We start from the raw sequence: 20,945 nt of genomic DNA on the forward strand, positions 1-20,945 counted from the left end.
CTGTGTTTTATTTTAAAAACAGAAAACTATTTTTAAAAGAAAAATCAAACATCCTCTAGTCTCCTAAAACATTGATTTGACTACTATTTGGCTTTGACTTTTTCCTCTAAAGATTACTTCTTTATGGCATCAACTTATCTGAAGTAAGTATAGTTTGCATTTTAAAAGGTGGGATGCCAATTCAGGAGTTAAAGTTACACATCCTAGCCCTTGGAAATTCATATCTCAAGGTAATGCTTCTTTTACATCTTTATGTCTTTGGGTTTGGACGATTGCTCCAGTTTTAAATTTCAGGAGGACCTTTGGGTGGGTTATATTCCACTTTATGATGCTTTTCCAAGACTCTTTCATCTCTCTATTTTGCACAAAGTTCCTGTAATACAGTTTTACTCTTCACCTCTTTCAAGTTTTTCCTGAAATTTCCAGTCCCCAATGATGCTGTTAGATTCAATCCATCTCTCTTATAATCTACATAAGTTCATTTGGAGAATAGTCTCACACACTTGAGTTTATTTTCCAGTAAAATCCAGTTTTAATTTTGTCACTTCATCTCCTAGTTTTGATTCTTTCCTTTTATGTAGGTCCATTTGGAAATAAATTGCTCCCTCTAAAGATCGAATCCTATGTATGGACTCCAGTTCTAAACAAGATTAATACCAACAATTTACTAAAAATTTCAAGATTTCTAACTGTTTTGTTTCCTGATTATTGTGAAATGTGGAGATTGAATTCTGAGACTAGCTATCATTTGTTTTTGCATTACTCAGCAGTTTCCCTTCTCTGGTACAACCTGTTGGTGTCTTTGGTGAATATTGGGTTTGCCCCAAGGATCTACAGCAGTTCTTGTGTGTTACTTTTTTAATACATAGCAATCAAGTTTCCAGATCTTTTCCCCTCCATCCTCCAGATTCTTTCTTGCCCGTTGTTACAGTCAGCTAATGCACACTATGCTAAAAACTCACTTAGGCTGCATCAATATTGCAATAAAAATGCAACAAAGTTTCATACATTCTCCAGATGCATTTGGCAAGAAAACCACAATTCCAGTATGAAGAAAGGTGTGTGACAACAAGAATGCAAAATTAATTATATAAACATATTCCATATGGAGGAGGAGAAAAAAACCTGTTCATCCTCTGAGGTTATATCAGGAGTTTCAAGTTGCTCTGTCAAGGATGCAGAGTTATCTTGATCCTGAGGAATAAGTACCTTATCAGATTCAGCAATCATGGAAGAAGTGGAATCAGAATCATGGGAAAATTTTACAGCAAGGGTTTTCCCTGAAAGAAGCCATAAATTATATCAGTGAAGTGTTTTAAAGCTTATCACATAGAATTACTAGTGCCACACACAAACTAGATTGAACTTTCATCCAAAATAAAAGATATATCACATTCTTTTATTTTTCTATTTCATTGTTATCATGTTGATGTATTAGTAATTTAAACTTATCAATCAATAAATATTGATAGCCAATTACACGAGTAAGATGATGCCAATTGCCAATTTTACATTGTTATAATGGTTAGTTCAAATATTACCATTCGGATTGCAGACCATTTCCCTTTCATCATCATACAATTATTATAAAATTAAATAATGCATATAAACGAATACATCATACGGTGACCCAAAAAAAAGAAAAGAAATTCAGACATTAATGCATGATCCAACTCTAATGGATATAATTATGAGAATGACCCCACTCGGAATGTCACAGGGTAGCAAACGTTGTGCACCCTAGGGCTCTGATTGATAGTGACGGTGTTTTTATATTCTTTATCTCCTCTGCATGACTAATGAGTTCCAAAAAAGCAGAATAAATCTTATAATTCGCCAATCAGAGTCACACACAGTGACCATAAAATAACAATAACCAGAGCTACGCCATAGTCGTTAACCTCAAAATGCCCTGAAATTGAACGTATAATCGAAGTCCGGTCTACGGAAGTGAACAGTATCACCGGAATCTAATTTTCAACTTCACTAAGTTACCATTGGCTTCAAACACGGAATGAAAACCAACTCAACAAGCTTCCGCCGATGCATGGTTTAACGATTAAGAAAGTAAAAAACAATTATTATAATAAAATAACAACAACCAAGCAAGTCGAGAAATAGCAAACACTATTAAAACAAACGTAACGGAACTGTAAAATTAAAAAATGAATAATGAGAAATGTTTATTACGGGAGGAAGAGTTGTTCCGGAGGAAAAGAGGAAGCGATGCAGTCCTGCGATCACAACGGAAGCTGGACTTGTACAGCGAGGGAACAACAGGAAATCGAATTCCAGAGATGGTGTAAACCATCTTCGTCTGCGCTTAGGGTTTTGTCTGAGAGAGACTGAGATTCAGGAAGAAGGAGAAGGAGAACAGATCCGGAGTTATGAGAGAGTGTTCAAAGTGGCGAGAGAAGTGTGACACTGGCGATCATGATATAAATGAGTGGTATCATTTTCTCGAAGCAATAAACGAATTTAATTAAATAACAAAGAAGAGAAAATGTACGGTTAAGGGTCGAGCTATCTGGCTGGAGGTGACAACGAGAGTGCAGGTGATGCTGCTACGTGTGTTCAGACTCCCGAATACCATGCTCTGAGTGATTACGGGCCCCACTGCCCTTCTCTCTTCTTTAATTCTGATCGTTCATTGTTTCCCCAATCAAAAAACTATGGCCCCTTTGGATACGAAATGTCTGGCTATGGACACAACTCCTCATTTTTTCCTCTGTTCCGCTTTTGTCTGTTGCCTTGTGTCGTGTGTAACGTAAGGAAAAAGAACCGGGGAAAGGTAATTAAAAGATCTTTTGCGTTTTCACGACTATATATGCCTTGCCTCCTCTTTATCAAAATTCTTCACTGCCTCATTTAAATATTATTCGATATATACATATCATTTTTTGGGTACTTACTTCTTAATATATTATAAGGAATGATCTTATCTAAGTTGTCAAAATATAATAATATATGTGACTCAACTAATTATTGACATTCCAACAAAGGAAAAGGACAAGATATGCTTATTCTAAAAAATAATAATGATTTCTTGCTTCGACATCCCCTTCCTATCACAGATGTTGAAAGGAAAAAAAAATATCTCTAATATTCCCATGTTGGTATGATACTGACCGTTTGTAATTAAGCTTGAGGTCAGAATTATTGAGTGCTTGGTTGTTGTAAAATGTTAAACATAAAATCAAAATGTTTTTATTTTAAGTTATAAAGTTTTATCACAACGTATATACGGGGTAACTTAATTTTAAAGGTTAGAACTTTAGAAGCAAACTTTGAATCTATTTGTATGATATGAAAAGTTCTTTTACTAAAGTTGTTGAATTATTTTTGTTATCTAACTTTTTTAATTTCTATCTCTTTTAGTTTTCTTACATTTTCATATTTTTTAACCTTTTAAACTTTAAATCTAACTTTTTTAACAGTACTTTCTAATTTTCTCTAAAATATATAAGAACGGAGTGTCAAGTTTTAATAGATTAAAAATATATTTTATTATATACATTTTAATCTCAAACAAATAAAAAAATAAACATAAATAAAATTTTGTTAAAGTATTGTTCCTTTATTTGTTTACAAATTTTATTATTTTTATCTTATTCTCATAAATTTCAATAAAAAGTTGAAAATTATGTAATTTAATTAATTTTTGTAAGTCTAATTGGTAACACATTTCAATTTGCTCTTCAAATGTTTCGAATATAGTCAAAGCAAATTGTGATGCATCCCTAAACTATGCAGGTTGACGTCATTTATAGAGACATTATGAAAGTATATTGATTGCTAGTACAAAATATGTGGGCCCAATTGCAGATGGACTTACTTTTCGTATATATACTATGTTTATGGCTATTGATTTGTGCTTTTAAATTTTATTTTTGAGATTTTTCTCCGGATATAAAAATTAAGAGCAAAGGAATTTACTTAGAGCATGTTTAGTATAGTTTTTCAACAGCTTTTTCAAAAGATTATTAGTGCTAATTAAATTATGTTTAAATAAAAAAATTAAAAATTACAGATTATTATTTTCTATAGAATAGAACTGTAAAATTAAGCATTTTTTTTTTAAACTGTTGGAACAAAATAAATTTTTTTAATAATTATTTTTCAGCAAATATACTCAATAGATTCTATACATAATTAATTCTACACACAATTAATTTTTCAAATAATTTCATACTCCTTACCCTCTGCCTATAGACCCAATCCTAGGACTTCGACCCGTGATTCAAAGGGTAAAGGCAAGATGAGTATCTCCTATTCAGAAACTATCAAAACCAAAAAGCTTAGATTCCTCTGAAGAAGAAGAAAGAAAAAAGAGGAAAAAGCAAAGGAACCAGATGTTTTATCTGCGGGAAAAAAGGACACTTTGCTAAGAAATGTCCAAACAAGGAGGCCAAAGCCCAAAACTTAGTTAATTCTTTGGATCCTATTGAAGGAGATATTGAATCTGAATACTCTGAACAAGGAGAAGCAGATCAAGATACTGTCTTTGCTATCCAAGAATCGTCTGATGATTCTTCAGAATCTTCAAGCAAAGAAGAAGAATATATTCCTCTTTATTTTACTCAAGAAGTAAATAGTGTTCTTCAAACTCCATCACAACCTTGTGTGGAGGTCCAAGTTCTCATTAACAAATATGCTACTCCAATCAAGGCCATAGCCTACATGGACACTGGAGCTCAAAAAACTATGATGAATCCAGAGGTTCTTCCAAAAGAATGCTGGACCCAATACACTACCAGTTTTGTAGCAGCTGATGGGAAGATTTTCAACACTCATTTAATTTCCAAAATGCCTATTGGAATCAATTTATTTCCAGATTGCATCATTTGGATCAAACCCATAGGTACTCATCTGCCTAATAAAGATATTCTGCTTGGCATGGATGCTTATTGCTTAACTGACAAGCTTCAGATACTTCCAAGAGGAATTAAGTTTAAAAGAAATTTCAAGCCTTATACAGATGTCTTGAAACTTTATTCTCTGGAAGAAAGCCCAATAGAATATTTTGAACTTAAAGAAAAGTTGAAGACCTTATGTGCAGATGGACATGAGAATTTTTCTCATCCCAATCCGATTTGGAACAACCCAGAGTTTTTTTATAAAACTCCCTTTCAAGCTCAATGAAGATATCAATCCTACCAAAGCCACACATCCTGGAATGAGTCCAAGTGATCTCCAGATGGCTCGACAAGAATGTGCTGAACTTCTTCGACAAGGACTGATCGAACCAACCAAATCTGAATGGGCATGCCAGACATTTTATGTAGAGAAAAGATCTGAAAGAATCAGAGGAAAGAAGAGGTTAGTAATTGATTATAAACCTCTCAATCATTTTCTTAAAGATGACAAGTTTCCCATCCCAAAAACCTCCTCTTTACACACTCTTATCAAAGATGCCATGATCTTTTCAAAGTTTGATTTAAAGTTAGGATTTTGGCAATTTGGTGTTGATCCCTCTGATCGATACAAAACTGCTTTCTGTATCCCAAATGCTCAATACCAATGGAAAGTTCTTCCATTTGGCCTAAAAGTAGCACCTTCTCTTTTCCAGAAAGCCATGACCAGAATTTTTGAACCAATCCTTGATAGTATACTCATCTACATAGATGATGTATTACTTTTCTCAAAAGACACAAAATCTCATAAAACCCTCTTAAGCAAATTCTTTGATCTCTCCAACAAATATGGGATTATGTTGTCGGAAAAAAAGATTCAATTAGCACAAACTCAGATAGACTTTCTGGGAATGCATTTTTTTCAGGGAAATTATCAACCTCAACTGCACATTGCAGAAGAACTCTTGAATTTTTCTGATGAAAATTTCACTGTCAAACAAATTCAACAATTCCTTGGAGTATTAAATTACATTAGGGACTTTATTCCTAATGCTGCCAAATATACAAGTCTTCTGTCAAGACTGCTAAGGAAAAACTCTCCTCCATGGAGCAATGAACAGACTGAAGCTGTTCGTCATATGAAAAAAATAGCTCAGAATCCTCCACCATTAAAGATCCCTGGAGATGGGAAAAGAATTCTACAGACAGATGCTAGTGATCATTATTGGGGAGCTATTTTACTTGAAGAAAATAATGGGAAAAAGGCTTATTGTGGACATGCCAGTGGACAATTTAAGGAATCTGAAAAGCATTATCATACAACATATAAAGAAGCCCTTGCAGTAAAGAATGGTATCCAAAAATTTGATTTCTATCTTAGAGGTCATAACTTTGAAGTTCAAATGGATAATTCAGCTTTTCCTGCACTGCTTGATTTCAAAAATAAGATGCCACCAGATCCTCAAGTTCTTAGACTGAAAAATTGGTTCTCCAGATATGATTTTACTGTTAAACACATCAAAGGAGAAAAAAATGTTGTCCCTGACCTCTTATCAAGACCAAAAAAGCCAATTGCCATTGTAACCTCACTAAACTCATATCCTTTAATTTTCCCTCTCAATATTGCTGAAGCCAGTACTAGCTCTGGACCAACTCTTCTTCCAATGTTTCCTCCAGAAATGAGACATGATGTTATCACCGTAGAATATATCAAAGATTTTGCAAAAAATCACATGTTTCATTATTTGTCTCTTTCACTCTACCACCGTAGTGTTAAACCTAAACCTACCTGGTTTCAACCTGATGCACCATACCTAAACATCTTTGCATTATTAATGGATTTTCCTTTAATTGAAGAAGATATATGGTATCTTTGGTGTGCCACCCTTTTATACCACTATCCCATAGTTTTTCCCACTTTTATTATGTTTGAATTCCTCAATGACCTCCGCAATCAATCCACTCTGTTATGGAAATTTTTGGCTTGGTATCAACCTATCCCAAACTGGAAGAAAGATGTTCAACTTGAATTACAAAGACTCAGTATTTGGAAAGAAATGGAGTTACCTCCAACTGAAACTCCAAAACATGTAACAGTGGTCATAATTCATAGACCTTATTTTGAACATCCAGTTTCAAAATTACTTTATACCCAGAATCAAGTCAAAATCTGGAACACATTCACAAGTCTCCTAGAGATATCTGAACCAGACAGACTACCTCACAACCAAGCAGATCTAAATGTTCACCTCCATACTGAAAATGGAGCCCGTGAGGAAATGTTCAAAGTAAAGTCCACTTGTTCAAAGTTAAAAGCAATGGATATAATTTGTCCTCCTGATAATGATAATCCAACAATGTGGGACAAGATCCAACCAATAGATCCATCAGTAATTTGTTCCTCTATTACTTTTGGAAATTGAGAAATGGACAGTCATGTCATAATCAGAGATGAAAGCTCGACACGTATTGATCCAATAATGGATTCTCAAGATCCTCAAGATCCTTATGATTCAATCAGCCTCTGTTCAAGTGACGATCCCAACATGTCACCAAGTCACGAGCCTATCCTCAAGGACTAAAGAATCTCTGAAAAAGTATCTTTATGTAATAAAATGTCTTTTATATTTTGTTTTTAGTATGAGTCACATGTACTAAAAGTCTCGGTTTTGCAAGTTTGCTAAAAGCTACTTTAGAAAAAGGTTTGGAATCTTATCCAACCTTATCAGATGTAATTATTATGGTTGCTGTCCATCCTCTATATAAGGGGAAGTCTCTTGCCATTTGGAGGCAGACAAAAATCGAAATAAAATCATGAGTTGTTTCTAATTTTCTCTCTCTGAAAGCTTTGTTTATAATGACTATCCTCTAGTCCCTGACTAGAAAGAAGTATGCTCTGCACTTGCCATTTTAATGGAACAAGAAAGGGATTAATTTCAGCTTCCCTATTCTGTTGTTTTGCAGCAATCAATTCATCCATCTCTTTAATTTGCTCTTTAAGCCTCCTGATTTCTCTATCTTTTTTGTGATATTCTCCCGTGAAAACAGTCTTTTCTTCTGTCAGTTTTGAGATGTCTATCTCCAATTTAGCAATCTGTTTCTGGGATTCTTTGTAACACTTTCTGAGTTTATCAGAAAGGTATTGGAGTCTTTCTTTATTCTTGAGAACGGTTTCAGCAATCTGATCTACCTTTTTATCCACCTTTTTCAAGATCTTGTTTTGAGCTAAAAAGTTTTCAGTTTGCCAGTTGAGAACTTCTTTAGCTTGGGAAGGAGCTTTGAGAGTTCCGTCTAGTTGTACTTCTGTAGGGATTACTAAAGGTCTAGTGTTGACCTTAGTAATAGGATCTACCTTTTTGTCTAATGAAGGAAAATCTTTATCATAGTCAGTGATCATCATACAGGAAATATGTGTTGTAACCTTTTCTAGAGGTGTGCTGAAAGAATTGCATAATCCTGGAGGAGGAGGCCATGTGATCAGATCTGGATCACAAGGGGGTTTGGACAATAGGTTTTCTTTTCTCAGGATTTCTAGAGTTTACTCATAGATGGGCAATGGTTTTCTTTCATTCCTTATTCCTACCCATGGAGTGAATCCAGGGTCTCTTCTCCTAGGCTGAGGAGGAGGTTTGCAAGGCTTCTTCTTTCTTCTTTTTGATTATCTTCATCATCATTTGATTCTTCATCAGATGTATCACCAGTATGCATCCAGCAGTCACAGTCAGGATCACACATAGAAGGATCAACATCCCACATGAAGTGTCCATCAAATTTGTCAGAATAGATGGAGGATCCATTAGGCTTAAAGCTGTATACTGGGATTCTATGTTCTTTTCCAACAGGTATCACCATAAGTGACTGGAAACAATCAGTAGAAGAACTGATTTCATCATCAGGCTTCTTAAAAATGGTTTTAACACCACCATCAACAGTTCTTCTGAAAGTGGCTTCAAAAGACTGAATTGGTTTGTTGTTTTGCCTGATCTTTTCATAATCAGTTGTCCATTCAAGTGGAATCAGTTTGAGAAGTTCTTCTCGAGGAATTTGTCTGGGAACTTGGATAATGGATGGAACATCATCTTCACTTCTGTTAGCTATGACAAACAGATTATCATTTACCATTCCTGGTAAAGGAAGGTCATGAGCATGATTTTGTAATCTGTAAATCATCTGGTGATGAAGTGTAGCAGAGATGGCTTCTTCAATTTGCTCTGCTCCAGTGAGCTGGATCTGAACTTTCAGTCTAGCTGGCAGAGTTTTGTCCCTTAGTGAGACATTATAATTTGAAAAAATCGTGAGGACCGCACTTCCAGCATAAAGGGTGGTCAATAGAGTTGCTATGACAGCATGTTCATAGTGAATATAAGTAGAATCAAGGAGAGTGATTCTAGCAGTAACTGAAAGATTTTTCCTACCATGAAGAGATAGGACTAATCTTATTGCTCCAAAATGAAGGGCAGTGTATCCCTCAACCTTCCAATGGTCTATGAAAGTTTTAGGAATTTCTAGGTTGATGTACCTTTCTTTCTTTGTAGCAGGAATTTCACACTGGTCCATTCTGGTGGATTGGACATATTCCTTTATGGGAGATTGTTTTCTAAGGATCAAAGTATTGACTTTGTTGGTCCAGGATTTATGTCTTCTAAAAACATTGTAAGGGCTTAAAAGAGGAGTTATAGATTCCTGAATCTGAACATCTTCAGGAACATAAGTATACTCTATCAAATTTTCTATTTTATCAGAAGCAGTTCTGATACAGTTAACACGCTTTTATTTTAGTGTTATTGTTTAGAATTATAATTTTTTAAGGAGACAATTTTACTACTTATTCAGTAGTACATGTCAGAAAAAAATACAAATTTAGTGGCTGATTATTTAACATTTTTTTTACATGTCATGATTTTATTTGGATTGAGGAAACTCCTCTTATGTTACCTCCTTTTTTTTCATGGTAGATGTAATGATTTTAACTAACTTGTCTTTTTTAATATCACCCCACTTTAAAAAAATAATACAATTGTGTTTTTAGAATATTCAAAGTAAATTGAAACCTCACTAATAATCATTTAAAAAATAAAAAGAATAAAAAAACAAAAAAAATAGTGAAAAAGAAACAAAGAACAACGATTTTATTGCGGTATCCAATACTTAAATTGTCGTCCTTTCCACAGGAGGGAAAAAAAAAAAAACAAGAATCCGTCGCAGGACAGATGACAATTGCTTTTGAAGCTATCGATCAAATCAAGGTGAAATAAAAGCTATAACGCATATTTAAAAATTCATTAAAAACTTTATAAACATAAGTTTAATGAAGGGTAATGTTAAAACAAATGTGAATTTATGTATATGTAAATATAAATTTAAATACACTAATACTACATCGAAAGCTATAAAATCGAGGGTGTGACAGAAAATGAACCTGGTTTTTATGCTTTTATTCTTAATAATAACTAATAAATACAATACAGTATTATTCATTCAGAAAAAGAAATATTACTTGAATGCCACTATTTCCACAACTTCCATACTATATATTTGAAGTGATGTTGGGGAATAAGAGGATCCGAACTGATCATCTTTTTTGGAAGTTGAACAATTTAATGCTATAAGCAAAAACAAACAAGAAAAGGAGAACCCAGCCTATGTGAACAACAGCAACCACTGGGAGGAAGTGATAGTCATAACCCAAGTTTTCCTTCAGAAGTTCCTTCAGCCCCATGTGTCCAGCTTCTGGAATTTGCACTTGAGCAATTTCGTCACCCAATTGAGAGGTAACAAGGCCATAGATCGTCCATGCATTAGGAGAAGCCCAATAGTACCATCTCCACCATATAGGAATTTGCTATAACATTTAAGAGAAATATAAGTTTTTTAATATATAAATACATATGTTTTCCAATATCAAATTTTTGAATAAAAAAATATATATCAAAATGGTAGATAAACGTACCGTCCTAGGAATGACAAAGCCAGAAAACAAGTTCCAAACGCTCAAGAAGAATGAATTACAAATGGAAGCAATTTGGTAACTTGGAGTTAGAGCAACAATCATCATACCATATAATGTGAAGTAGATAAAGCACATTAGCATGAAATAGTAGAATAAAAATAATTTTCCCGCCTTCCATTCAAACCCCATCATGGAGTAGATGATGATAATGTAAATGCCCGTTTGAACGGCATTATAAAGTGTTTCAATTACCACCTACAGAACCAATGAAGTGCATTCGGAGTTAGTATAAGGAATCTATCCAATAAAGATACATCAACGTCATAAACTTATTTTAATTGAACAAATTGCAGCAATTGATTTTATTAGCTTTCTTATTCAATTCAACAAAGTCTTGCCCTTTAAATTAGGATTATATTAACAGGAACAATTGATTTAGATAAATCTCTCTTGCTTTACATTTATACCTGACTAATTGCATAGGGCAATGCTGAATACATTCCTGCTGCTCTTTCACGATACAATACAGTTCTTTCTATGTCAATGATTGGTTGCACTCCCATAGCGTTCATGGTTCCAAGGAACATCACAGCAGAGTACATGGCTCCTAAAAGATTCATTAAATCTTGTTGCTTTTGGCTGCCAACCAATTTAATTAAGCAAACATCAATGGTCAATATTAGCTTCAAATATTCAATTTAAATTTGCAAGATCATAAGAATTGCAAATTATTAAATAACTTACATATTTTTGGCTTTATTCCAAAATATTAGACCAAACATTAACCCAATGGCTAATGTGAAGAGGAGTCGAACGGCATTGTACGGAGGATTTCTCCAATATGACCAGTATTGTTTCCAAAAACATGCTTTGCACTGCACAAAGAATGATTGGGAATATTTTGTTGGGAAGGTTAGGTCATTGGAACCTGGTGCTGGAGTACTAAGCTCTTTGATAAGCTCTTGATTCCTCCTGAAGAAAGTATGAAGAACATGTAGTTATAATTCATAAACTATAATTCTTGTATCATATAATATAACCATAAGTCCATAAGTAGTAGTGACAAGTCACAAAGTAAAAAACTTACTGGTAAAGTGTAGAATTAGCATAAATCTCAGCAAAATCTATGCCAAGTTGAACCTCAATTGAAGGAGTGCTGACCTCAAGCATCCATGTGGCAGGATTATAGCCATCCTTGATTTTTGGAACCCCTGGAATAGTCTGGAGTAAAATATCAATATTAAATCTACAGAAGAAAAAAGCTTTTGCATGCCACTGAAATTATAAGCTGTTCACAATGCTCAAAGTATAAAGCAGAGGTATCAAGAACTCTCGAGATGATAGACACAAAAAAGCTTCAATACTCACTTCAAAATATTCTACGAGCTCTTGTGAATGACGACCAAGAGGTCCTGCATAGATAACTTGTCCTCCTCTTCTCATCAATAATAACTGTAATAACAAAGAAATCAAATTTGAAAATGTTATGCAATATAGCGAAATATTCAACTAAATAAACAACACATAATGCATACAAACTCTAATGATCTCATATCCCAAACTTGCCTCATCAAAAGCTTCAAAAACGTCTATGCTTGGTTGGTGAATTGTGCACACAACGGTCCTCCCAGTGTCTACAGTGTTTCTCACAGTTCGCATGACAATAGCAGCAGCTCTAGCATCAAGCCCAGATGTTGGTTCATCCATGAAGATAATTGAAGGGTTGGCAACCAATTCTACAGCAATTGTAAGCCTTTTCCTTTGTTCTGTTGATAAACCATCCACTCCTGGAAGGCCCACAAGTGCATCTTTGATTGGTTTAAGCTCAACCAATTCCATAACTTCTTCAACAAACATCTAAATCACCAAACAAAAATAGAACCAAATCATAATTAAAATAAAAAATGTTTATTAAAAAACTTAATCAATTTATAATGGCCAAGAAAGTTTGACAAAATTTGCTCACACACTCCCACACACCTTTCTCATTTGTCTATTCACATTTGAAGGAAGGCGAAGCCATGCTGAAAATAATAATGATTCATATACAGTAACATATGGAGAATGAATATCATTCTGTTCACAGTAGCCACTAACACGAGCAAATGTTGCTTGGTTCTTTGGGTAACCTGAGATGCTAATACTTCCTTGAATGTACCCTCCTGTTTTTCTTCCAGCTAATACATCCATAAGGGTTGTCTTCCCAGCACCACTAACACCCATAAGTGCTGTTAATACGCCTGGTCTAAAAGCACCACTTGCATCATGTAGTAGTTGAAGTCTATCTTCATTGATTCCTTGACTTTTCATTTCCTGTTACCATAAACCAAATTAAAACCTTTTTATTGTGAAAATAAATGTCCCAATAATTTTTACAGGAAGCTTAAAATTCAACGTTTCTAAGAAAAAACTATTTTGATTTCAATTAGAATATATGTTTACATAATTCCAAGTGAAAAAGAGAGAAATGTGTATACGAATTTAAGAAAGCAAAGATCCTAGTGAACTCAAAGTGGTAGGTGAAAGTACGTTGAAAATCATATAATATAGAAGTACACACCACCTTTTCAATCTACATGTTTTGAGAAGTATGAGAGTTGTATATTTCTTGATCATAAAAGAGTGCACTGTCTAGGGTTCAGAGTGACTTACAGCAGGCATATCAACGTAGTAGTCCACGTGATTGAATGCAAGTGAAAGAGGTTGAAACGGCAGGACCATTCTTGTTCTTTGTCCTTGATGAGAAGAACCTGCAATTCCGAATAAGTTTTCCACAATACCGTCAATCAATAATTGGAATTGCATGAGAAATATAATATCTAGTGCAGCTAAAAGCTTTTTTTTTCTTAACCCAAACTAATATTGTTCGTCAGTAATACCCCACCTTTCTACAAATAACAATGAAATACACTTGAATTACCTTCAATCTCATGTTGTCTTGGGATTGCCTTTTCATTCTTCTTTTCATCTTCTTCTGTGACGAATGCTTTTGAATCACCGGGCGCTGAAAATTTGGTTTGATTAAGAAGGTTTAATAGTGTTGAAAATTCCATTCATTTACAGACTATTAAAATCAATAGATATAACTTACTATTCAAATAAGTCAATGCAGCTATGCTGAGAAAATTGAAAAGAAGAGAAAACCCGAACAAGGCTCCAATGCATATCCAAAACCAATAATCTTCAGTATAAAAGCCTCTAGACTTGAGCAGTAATTTTCCGATGGTAGGTGCATCAATTCTTGAGTCTGTATTTGGCTGCAAAATATTAACCATATTTACAATGCTTTGAGTTGATGGAAATAATTTCGACTTAATGTAAATTTCGTTTTGTATTTGAACATGCATAACATTGATAATGAGAAATAAGAGTGAGAAAAAAAAAAATCTTACTTTGCTCCATCTTTCATCTAAAAATTCATTTATCACTATGGCATTCTGACCATACATCATAGGAGAAACGTAATAACCCCATATCATCCATGGCTTAATATCATCTGAAATAATAAAAGAACATTTGTAGAAATAAGTACTCATTAAAACCATAAAATATAACAATAAAACGAGTAGGTAGCTTAGAAGTCTCCACAAACATTACAACATCTCAAAGATTAAGAATTGAATGTTGTCTCACTTTTGGCGACAATAAATCCTCCAAGCACAAACACTAGTTGATAAATCAAGCCACTCAATATATTAGAAACAACTCGTGTTCTACCAATTGCACCAACAAGCCGGAAAAGAGATATAGCCATTTGATGAACGCCAAATAATGCCAAGAATAGTCGGAAAAATCTGGCGAAATACAAGGATAAATGTGAATTTACGAATTTTCATTCTAGTCTGAAAAGAACCATTGTTGCTCTGAAGCCAAAATAGAAAAAAATGCTTTAAAAATAACAATCAAGTTAAGTAGGAAAACATAGGACAACACTAAGAAAAAAACAAACCCATAGTACCTGTTAGCTGAAGGAGCAAACCCAATTGTATAGTACGTGAGTAAAATCCATATTGCTGATTCCACAAATGAGACGGGGATCCTGAGAACCCATATCGGTAACCCAAATGCCCATGCAGGATAGAACATGGAATCCCTTTGCTTGTAAAAGACAGGAAGCCTAGAAACAATCATGGCTTGTTCTGATGACCCATTAAACATCATATTTATCAGTGAAAAAAATAGCGCTCCAAAGAACTTCTGTCCATCTTGAACAGTGCCTACTGGCATTTCAGTTCTAAGGAACAAAGTGAAGCTAAAAACAGCTAAGACAGTTAACTGTATTATCCTATATATGTAAACAAATATGTCACGTTTCATAAGCAACCATTCTCTTGAGAAACATGCCTTCAATAGTTCCCGATTGGATATACCATACTTGTCTCTAACTAAGGCAGCACGATGGGTTTGGCTCTTATTATAAGGAACCTTAAGCTGTGTTGCAAGTTGTTCTCCTATGTAAAGCGAATGGAAAGACTCGGCAAATTCAGGAACTGAAACATATCTATAAGGTTCATCTCTTCTAAACCAATATTGTTGTTGATCTTTCTTAGACGTTACTTCTTGTAAAAAATCAGCAACTCCTTTTCTTGGAGGACATTTGAAACCCATGTTTTCGAAGAACTCTAGCACATTCTCACGTGGACCTTGGTACACAATTTGACCTTCTGAAAGTAGGATAATGTCATCAAATAGTTCAAATGTCTCTGGTGCTGGTTGTAGAAGAGATATCACCATGGTTTCATCCATGATATGAACCATTTGCCTCATGAACTTGCATATTTGAAAAGTGGTGGAACTATCCAATCCTGTTGATATTTCGTCCATAAAAAGTGCCTTTGCCGGTCCTACTAGCATCTCGCCTGCACCACGTTATAACTAGAGGGGTAAGTACACATTAATATACATATTTACCTTAATTCATTAGTTAAGCATCAAGGAGATAAGATATAATTGACCTGTTGTGACACGTTTCCTTTGTCCACCAGAAATACCGCGTCTCATGTCGTCACCTACCATAACGTCAGCACAAATATCTAATCCAAGTATCTGTCGGAAAAAAAAGCCTATATCTTATGACTTTTATTTTAATTTTTATAAAAAAATAATTATTTGTTATCTCTAAAAATAAGAAAAAGCATATGTTTTTATTTTTTGCATTCCAAATCATATGTTTTTAAGTCCAACTGTATCATTTTTGTATATGTAATGACTGAAAAATAATTTTTTTATAAGCTTTACTGTATCCTTATAATAATCTTCCTAAAAGACTTTATAAAGTAAGTATTAAATAAAAATGTTTATGTATTATTATGTTGAAAACATAAAATATATTAAATACTTTTTTATTTAATAATTAGGCCGGGGGATTTGTGGAAATAAAGGATAAGAGGATTAAGAATTATTTTTTATATATAAGTAAAGCAAAAGCGATAATATTTTCTAAGTATAAAAAACATATGTACGTCTGAAACGTAAATAGATAGCAGCAAAGGCGTAAAACTAATTAACATGGAGTTGAGCCAACATGCAATTACAAACCTTGAGAAAATAATCTGTTACCAACGTGGTTTTTTGGCCTGATATGGCTGTAGCCTTCATGAATGCATCAATCTCAGTGTCCGGCTTAATTCCTGCTCCTTTTTCCCTCCTTAAAAGTTCTTCCAACATTTCATATCTTGTGCCAATACCTAGACAACGTCCTGAAAAATCTAAGGTCTCTCTGACTGTCATTTCTCCATAGTGTAGGTCCTGTTGACTAATATAGGCACACGTTTTCTTAGCAACAAATTCATTTAGCTCATGGCCACAATAAGTGATTCCCCCAGAAACCTGGTCTTGTCATGAAAAAGAATTACACATAGATGATGAGAACTAAGAAAAAATTACTTTGAGTAAATTGATTAGAACAAAAAAAGAAGAAGAAGAAGAAGAAGAAGAAGAAATAAACCTTTAAATCTCTGTCAAGCTTCCCTGCAAGTGCTAGAAGCAATGTTGTTTTCCCTGCACCTGGAGGTCCTAACAGTAGGGTCATCCTGATATTACCATGTTAAATAAAATATTATTAGGCTTTAAATAAATATATTTTGTTAATCTTAATTTTTAGGCTTACGTTTAGACATTTAAATATAGTAAAATTTTGTAAACAAATAATTACATGTGTAATTAATAACTATTTTTTTAAATAAATGCATTATTTTTAGATACTTAAACTCAACCTAAGATTAAACACAACAAAAAATAAATAATAAAAAAATCATATTTTGTTTATCAATAAATATATATTTTTTAAAGCAAAATTCATGATCTTTAAAATCTGCTACTAATATTCTCAATTAAAATATTCTTGTGAAATTTTAAATAAGCAAGCTACCTTGATGGTTTGATGATTCCACTAACATCTTTAAGAATATGAAGTTTTCTCTTCTTGGAAGGTGCAAGGTGAAACAATACCAGAATCCTCTATCAAGCAAAACAAAATAAATAAAAAACAGTTATGTAAAACAAAATTAATATACCCCTTAAGTTTAACAAAAATCATAGATATGTTACCAACGAATACAAGTACGGTTAAAGCTAGTGCAAATAAGAAAATTTTCTTCTTAACATCGCTGCTTTATAGTATAGACAAACAAATGGAACAAGTACCTCAAAAGTGTTGAGAGTAACATTAAGTAGGGTGGGAAGTGCCCTACTTCCAACATGCACATTTCCCTCCACTGATAAATTCTCAAATCGAACTTCAATAGTTGGAATTTCAATCCCCACCCTGATTGTAAAAACGTTAGAAAATAATTAGTGGCAATAAACAATAGTGATTGCTTAGTATATAATTTTTCTAATAATTATGAACATACAATAAAAATTTATATATGATAAATTTTTATTAAAAACCACATGGTATCATAAGATCTAATATTATATTGATATTATTAACTATTTTAATTTTTAATAAAAATTTTACTAACTATGAAAATCAATAATAATAATTTTTTTAAAAAAACAACACACCTATTTATTCTGTCTCTAAGTTTACGTATGAATTTTTCATTGTCATTCTCCACAAATTTCAGTACACTCTCCAATAGCTGCCTCTTATCCTGTAACCCAAGGTTCGTGACATCAACTGGGCAATACACAACCTTTCCATTATCAAGAACAAGCCGTAGAACCCCTCTTCTCATGCGATCCATCGTTGGTAAGCGTTCTATGGCAGCCCATTTGAGATCCTCTTCATTATCTTTGTGGCTGTGTTCACTTCTTACATTGAAGATATCATTAGATGTCGTCCATGTTGCCCTGAAACTCCTCGATGGCCAGCTTCGGTGATTTCTTGTTCCTTTGAGCAAATCATTTCTTACTGATGCTGACGCCATTTGATTTTTAACACAAATTCACCAGTAATTACCTAAACTTCAAATGGATGCTAATTAAGTGCTGTGTATGTCTCTAATGTAACATACACACTAACACTCCAAGTTTGAAGAAGATGATGAAAATTTGTGGGTTTGTCATATGTATATATGCTATGTGTCAGAGAGGTATTATGAAAAATAATGTTTGACAGATTCATTCAATTGCTTGACAAAAGTGAAAGTTTGACTGACTTGGTCAAAATACCAAGATGTTCTTTTAATAATTTTTTTTAACTATTTTATAAAGTATTTATTAAATATATAAACTTGCTATTTTAAAATGAAAAGTGTAATCTTTTATTTAATAATTAAAAGCATTTTTTTAAAACAAGTTTTTTTAAAAAATTATTCATATTTTACAAGGGAAAAACTATCTAATAAGTTTATTTGCAAATAAGTAAATGAGGATCTTGAAATTTTATTAAGCTTAGATTACAGTAGATTTTACACTAAATGGATGATAGATATACTAAAAAAAGAACTAGGGTATTTGTACATTGTATCAATTTGATCGTAAAATTATAGTGGTTTGGATTGAATTGGATGATTTAGTTTATAAGTTTATTTAAAATATTATAAATAAATTTATTATTTCTTCTATATTATTTTTAAATAAAATATAAAAAACTATATACTAGAATAATTTTAAATTAATCTAAAATATATTTATAAAATCATTAAAATAATCAAATGTATTCCTAAAAATAATAAAAAGATGTAACTTAAACAAAAATAATTATAAAAAGTAATTATTATAAACATGTGTGAGATGTTAATTTTATAAATAAAATTATACACAGTCATATAGATTTGATTTGAATTAAATTAGATCGAGTTTTAAAATGAGATTAAAAATTCAATATAATAAAAAATTAGTTTAATAATGTTAGATTTGTTTATTTTTAGTTAATTCTGTTTTTTATTTTTAATTCAATTTTTAATAATTTACATCAAATTGAATGCACTTTAAAAGAAATACTTTTAAATCGTAGCTAATATTGTTAGATATAGGTTGAAGTAGGACGCTTCACATTAATAGGATAATAAAAATAAATAATATATAATTAATTTTATATTTATTCTTAAGTAGAACTTGTTTACTTGTACCCATTGTTGTTAGATACATATTAATTCAAACCAAACACTTCATGTATATTCTAGATATTCTTAATTATATTCTAATTTTTCTAAATTCTTGTTAATTAGTGTTCTAAATTTTTTTAAAATAATAAATTATTACAAAATATATTAAGATCATACATTAAAAATTACAATAAATGCGTATGCAATAACATTTTTAATATTTTTTTATTTTTAATCAATGCCTTTCTTTAAATTTTTTTATTACTTTATATATTACACAATAATCAAGAGTATCACAGTAAACAATTAAAGAAAAATGACAGTGACACACATTTTTTAACCACGCCTTGGATTATTATTCGGTGAAATTTACGAAAAAATTATTAAATTATATGTTACACTCTTTTTATTTAGTAAGACTTGCATAAATTATTAATAATAAGTATATTATTTACATTCTCTTAATTAAATGATGACATACATTAACTTTTTTTTAAAATATTTTCTTTTTATTTAAGATTTATATTTTTATATCTTTATTCGAAATTCGTTTTATCCTTTTTTTCCCCTCTGTAGACGCATGCATAGAGAGAGAAAGAGGAAGTTGGTAATTATAACGATGGTCGATTTCATTCAAATATTGAAACATTAATATGCTTGCCGTTGATCAGAATAACAAGAGTTGCTTATACCTGACATAGAGCACGCGTCAGCTAACTCAGGCATGGAAAGAGGAGAAGAAGAATGAAGAAATACTTTAGGGTTTGCAGTTTATTTATATAACTACGATTTTTTCACTTTGTTTATATATATATATATTTTAAATTTATATGTTATCTATGGTCTTTATTATTTTCTCTCTTCCTTTACTGTACGCCATGTCAAATGATTAATTATTATTGTTATCTGTACTGTACGTCTGTAAAATGTTGTCCTTAACAACAGTATCACTCTTTTATTGAAAATGTTTGACACTTTGACTATCTGTACAGGGGATTTCCATTTTTGTATGAACTTTAAAATTGTCTTTTTCTAATGCTAAATTATTACCTTAATTAAATACTGGGAATTCAATTGAAAAAATACATATTTTGTTTAATTGATAAGAGCTTTAAATATTTTTTTTGTTGATTTGACCATATTTAATTGTGTAGAAAAAAGTAAAAAGAGAAAATGTTAAAAATGAAAGACTAAAGAATACTTCAATGATGCGATGACCTCATGCACATCGTTAGTTGAAAAAAATAAAAAATAAAAACCCTCCAGTCATTAGATTTTAGGATCTAGGGGCTTTTAAGATCCTATAAAAAAAGTAATACTTACTGATAATTTAACATTGACTTAGTCTCTTCTATTCTGATATTCTTATAACAATAAATTTATTTGTATAAATATTATGAATTTAAATTAATAATTTGATATGAGGCACGTAATAGAAAAGTAGTATCATACAGGAGTTAAATAATAAAAAAAAAAATAATGACATAAAAAATATAAAAAATAAATTTAGATAGCATGAAATGAAAGTATATTATGAGGCACGTAAAATATAATTTACTTTCTGTATTTTTTTACTTTAATCTTCATCACGTGACACAAATTAGTAGATAACATTTCAATAATTCTAACATAATAACATTTGACAAA

General features: G+C 32.2%; 2 protein-coding genes across 8 annotated transcripts in view; both read right to left on the bottom strand.

The window, feature by feature from the left end:
- LOC113863975 (1,4-alpha-glucan-branching enzyme 1, chloroplastic/amyloplastic) overlaps positions 1–2,759 on the bottom strand; it is a 30,995-nt gene extending 28,236 nt beyond the window's left edge. For 2 of the 7 annotated variants that reach the window (XR_003504584.1, XR_003504583.1), the window contains exons 1-2: positions 2,191–2,539; positions 1,126–1,280 (exon numbers count right to left, since the gene is read on the bottom strand). Coding sequence is in view for 5 of the 7 variants with exons in the window: in XM_027497790.1 (XP_027353591.1) it covers positions 1,126–1,280; positions 2,191–2,311 (276 nt within the window). In the remaining 2 variants the exon portion in view is untranslated. Of the gene's footprint in view, positions 1–1,125; positions 1,281–2,190 lie in introns of all 7 variants that reach the window. The other 5 variants (XM_027497790.1, XM_027497792.1, XM_027497789.1 and 2 more) reach the window with 5 other exon arrangements.
- A 7,666-nt stretch (positions 2,760–10,425) lies between these two features.
- On the bottom strand, positions 10,426–18,176 carry LOC113860893 (ABC transporter G family member 34-like). Its single transcript, XM_027493443.1, has 20 exons — positions 17,812–18,176; positions 17,449–17,569; positions 17,174–17,262; positions 16,751–16,835; positions 16,342–16,632; positions 15,759–15,849; positions 14,762–15,662; positions 14,437–14,597; positions 14,196–14,299; positions 13,895–14,060; positions 13,724–13,807; positions 13,456–13,622; positions 12,784–13,116; positions 12,370–12,660; positions 12,172–12,255; positions 11,891–12,024; positions 11,548–11,775; positions 11,271–11,442; positions 10,804–11,058; positions 10,426–10,695 (listed from the first exon to the last, which is right to left on the bottom strand). Exons 1-20 carry the CDS (start codon positions 18,174–18,176, stop codon positions 10,426–10,428), a joined length of 4,392 nt encoding a protein of 1,463 aa, XP_027349244.1.
- Positions 18,177–20,945: the final 2,769 nt, after the last annotated feature.

This window comes from Abrus precatorius, unplaced genomic scaffold, assembly GCF_003935025.1.
Source record: "Abrus precatorius isolate BTA unplaced genomic scaffold, Abrus_2018 Scaffold3, whole genome shotgun sequence".
Taxonomy (NCBI): Eukaryota; Viridiplantae; Streptophyta; class Magnoliopsida; order Fabales; family Fabaceae; genus Abrus; species Abrus precatorius.

Excerpts from the sequence above, each read along its gene's own strand:
- LOC113860893 (XM_027493443.1), bottom strand. The coding sequence starts at position 18,176 with ATGGCGTCAGCATCAGTAAGAAATGATTTGCTCAAAGGAACAAGAAAT. Across the intron at positions 13,623-13,723 it reads AAGACAACATGAGATTGAAG|ATATTATATTTCTCATGCAA; the intron begins GTAATTCAAGTG and ends TAGCTGCACTAG. Across the intron at positions 13,117-13,455 it reads ACTACGTTGATATGCCTGCT|GAAATGAAAAGTCAAGGAAT; the intron begins GTAAGTCACTCT and ends TTATGGTAACAG.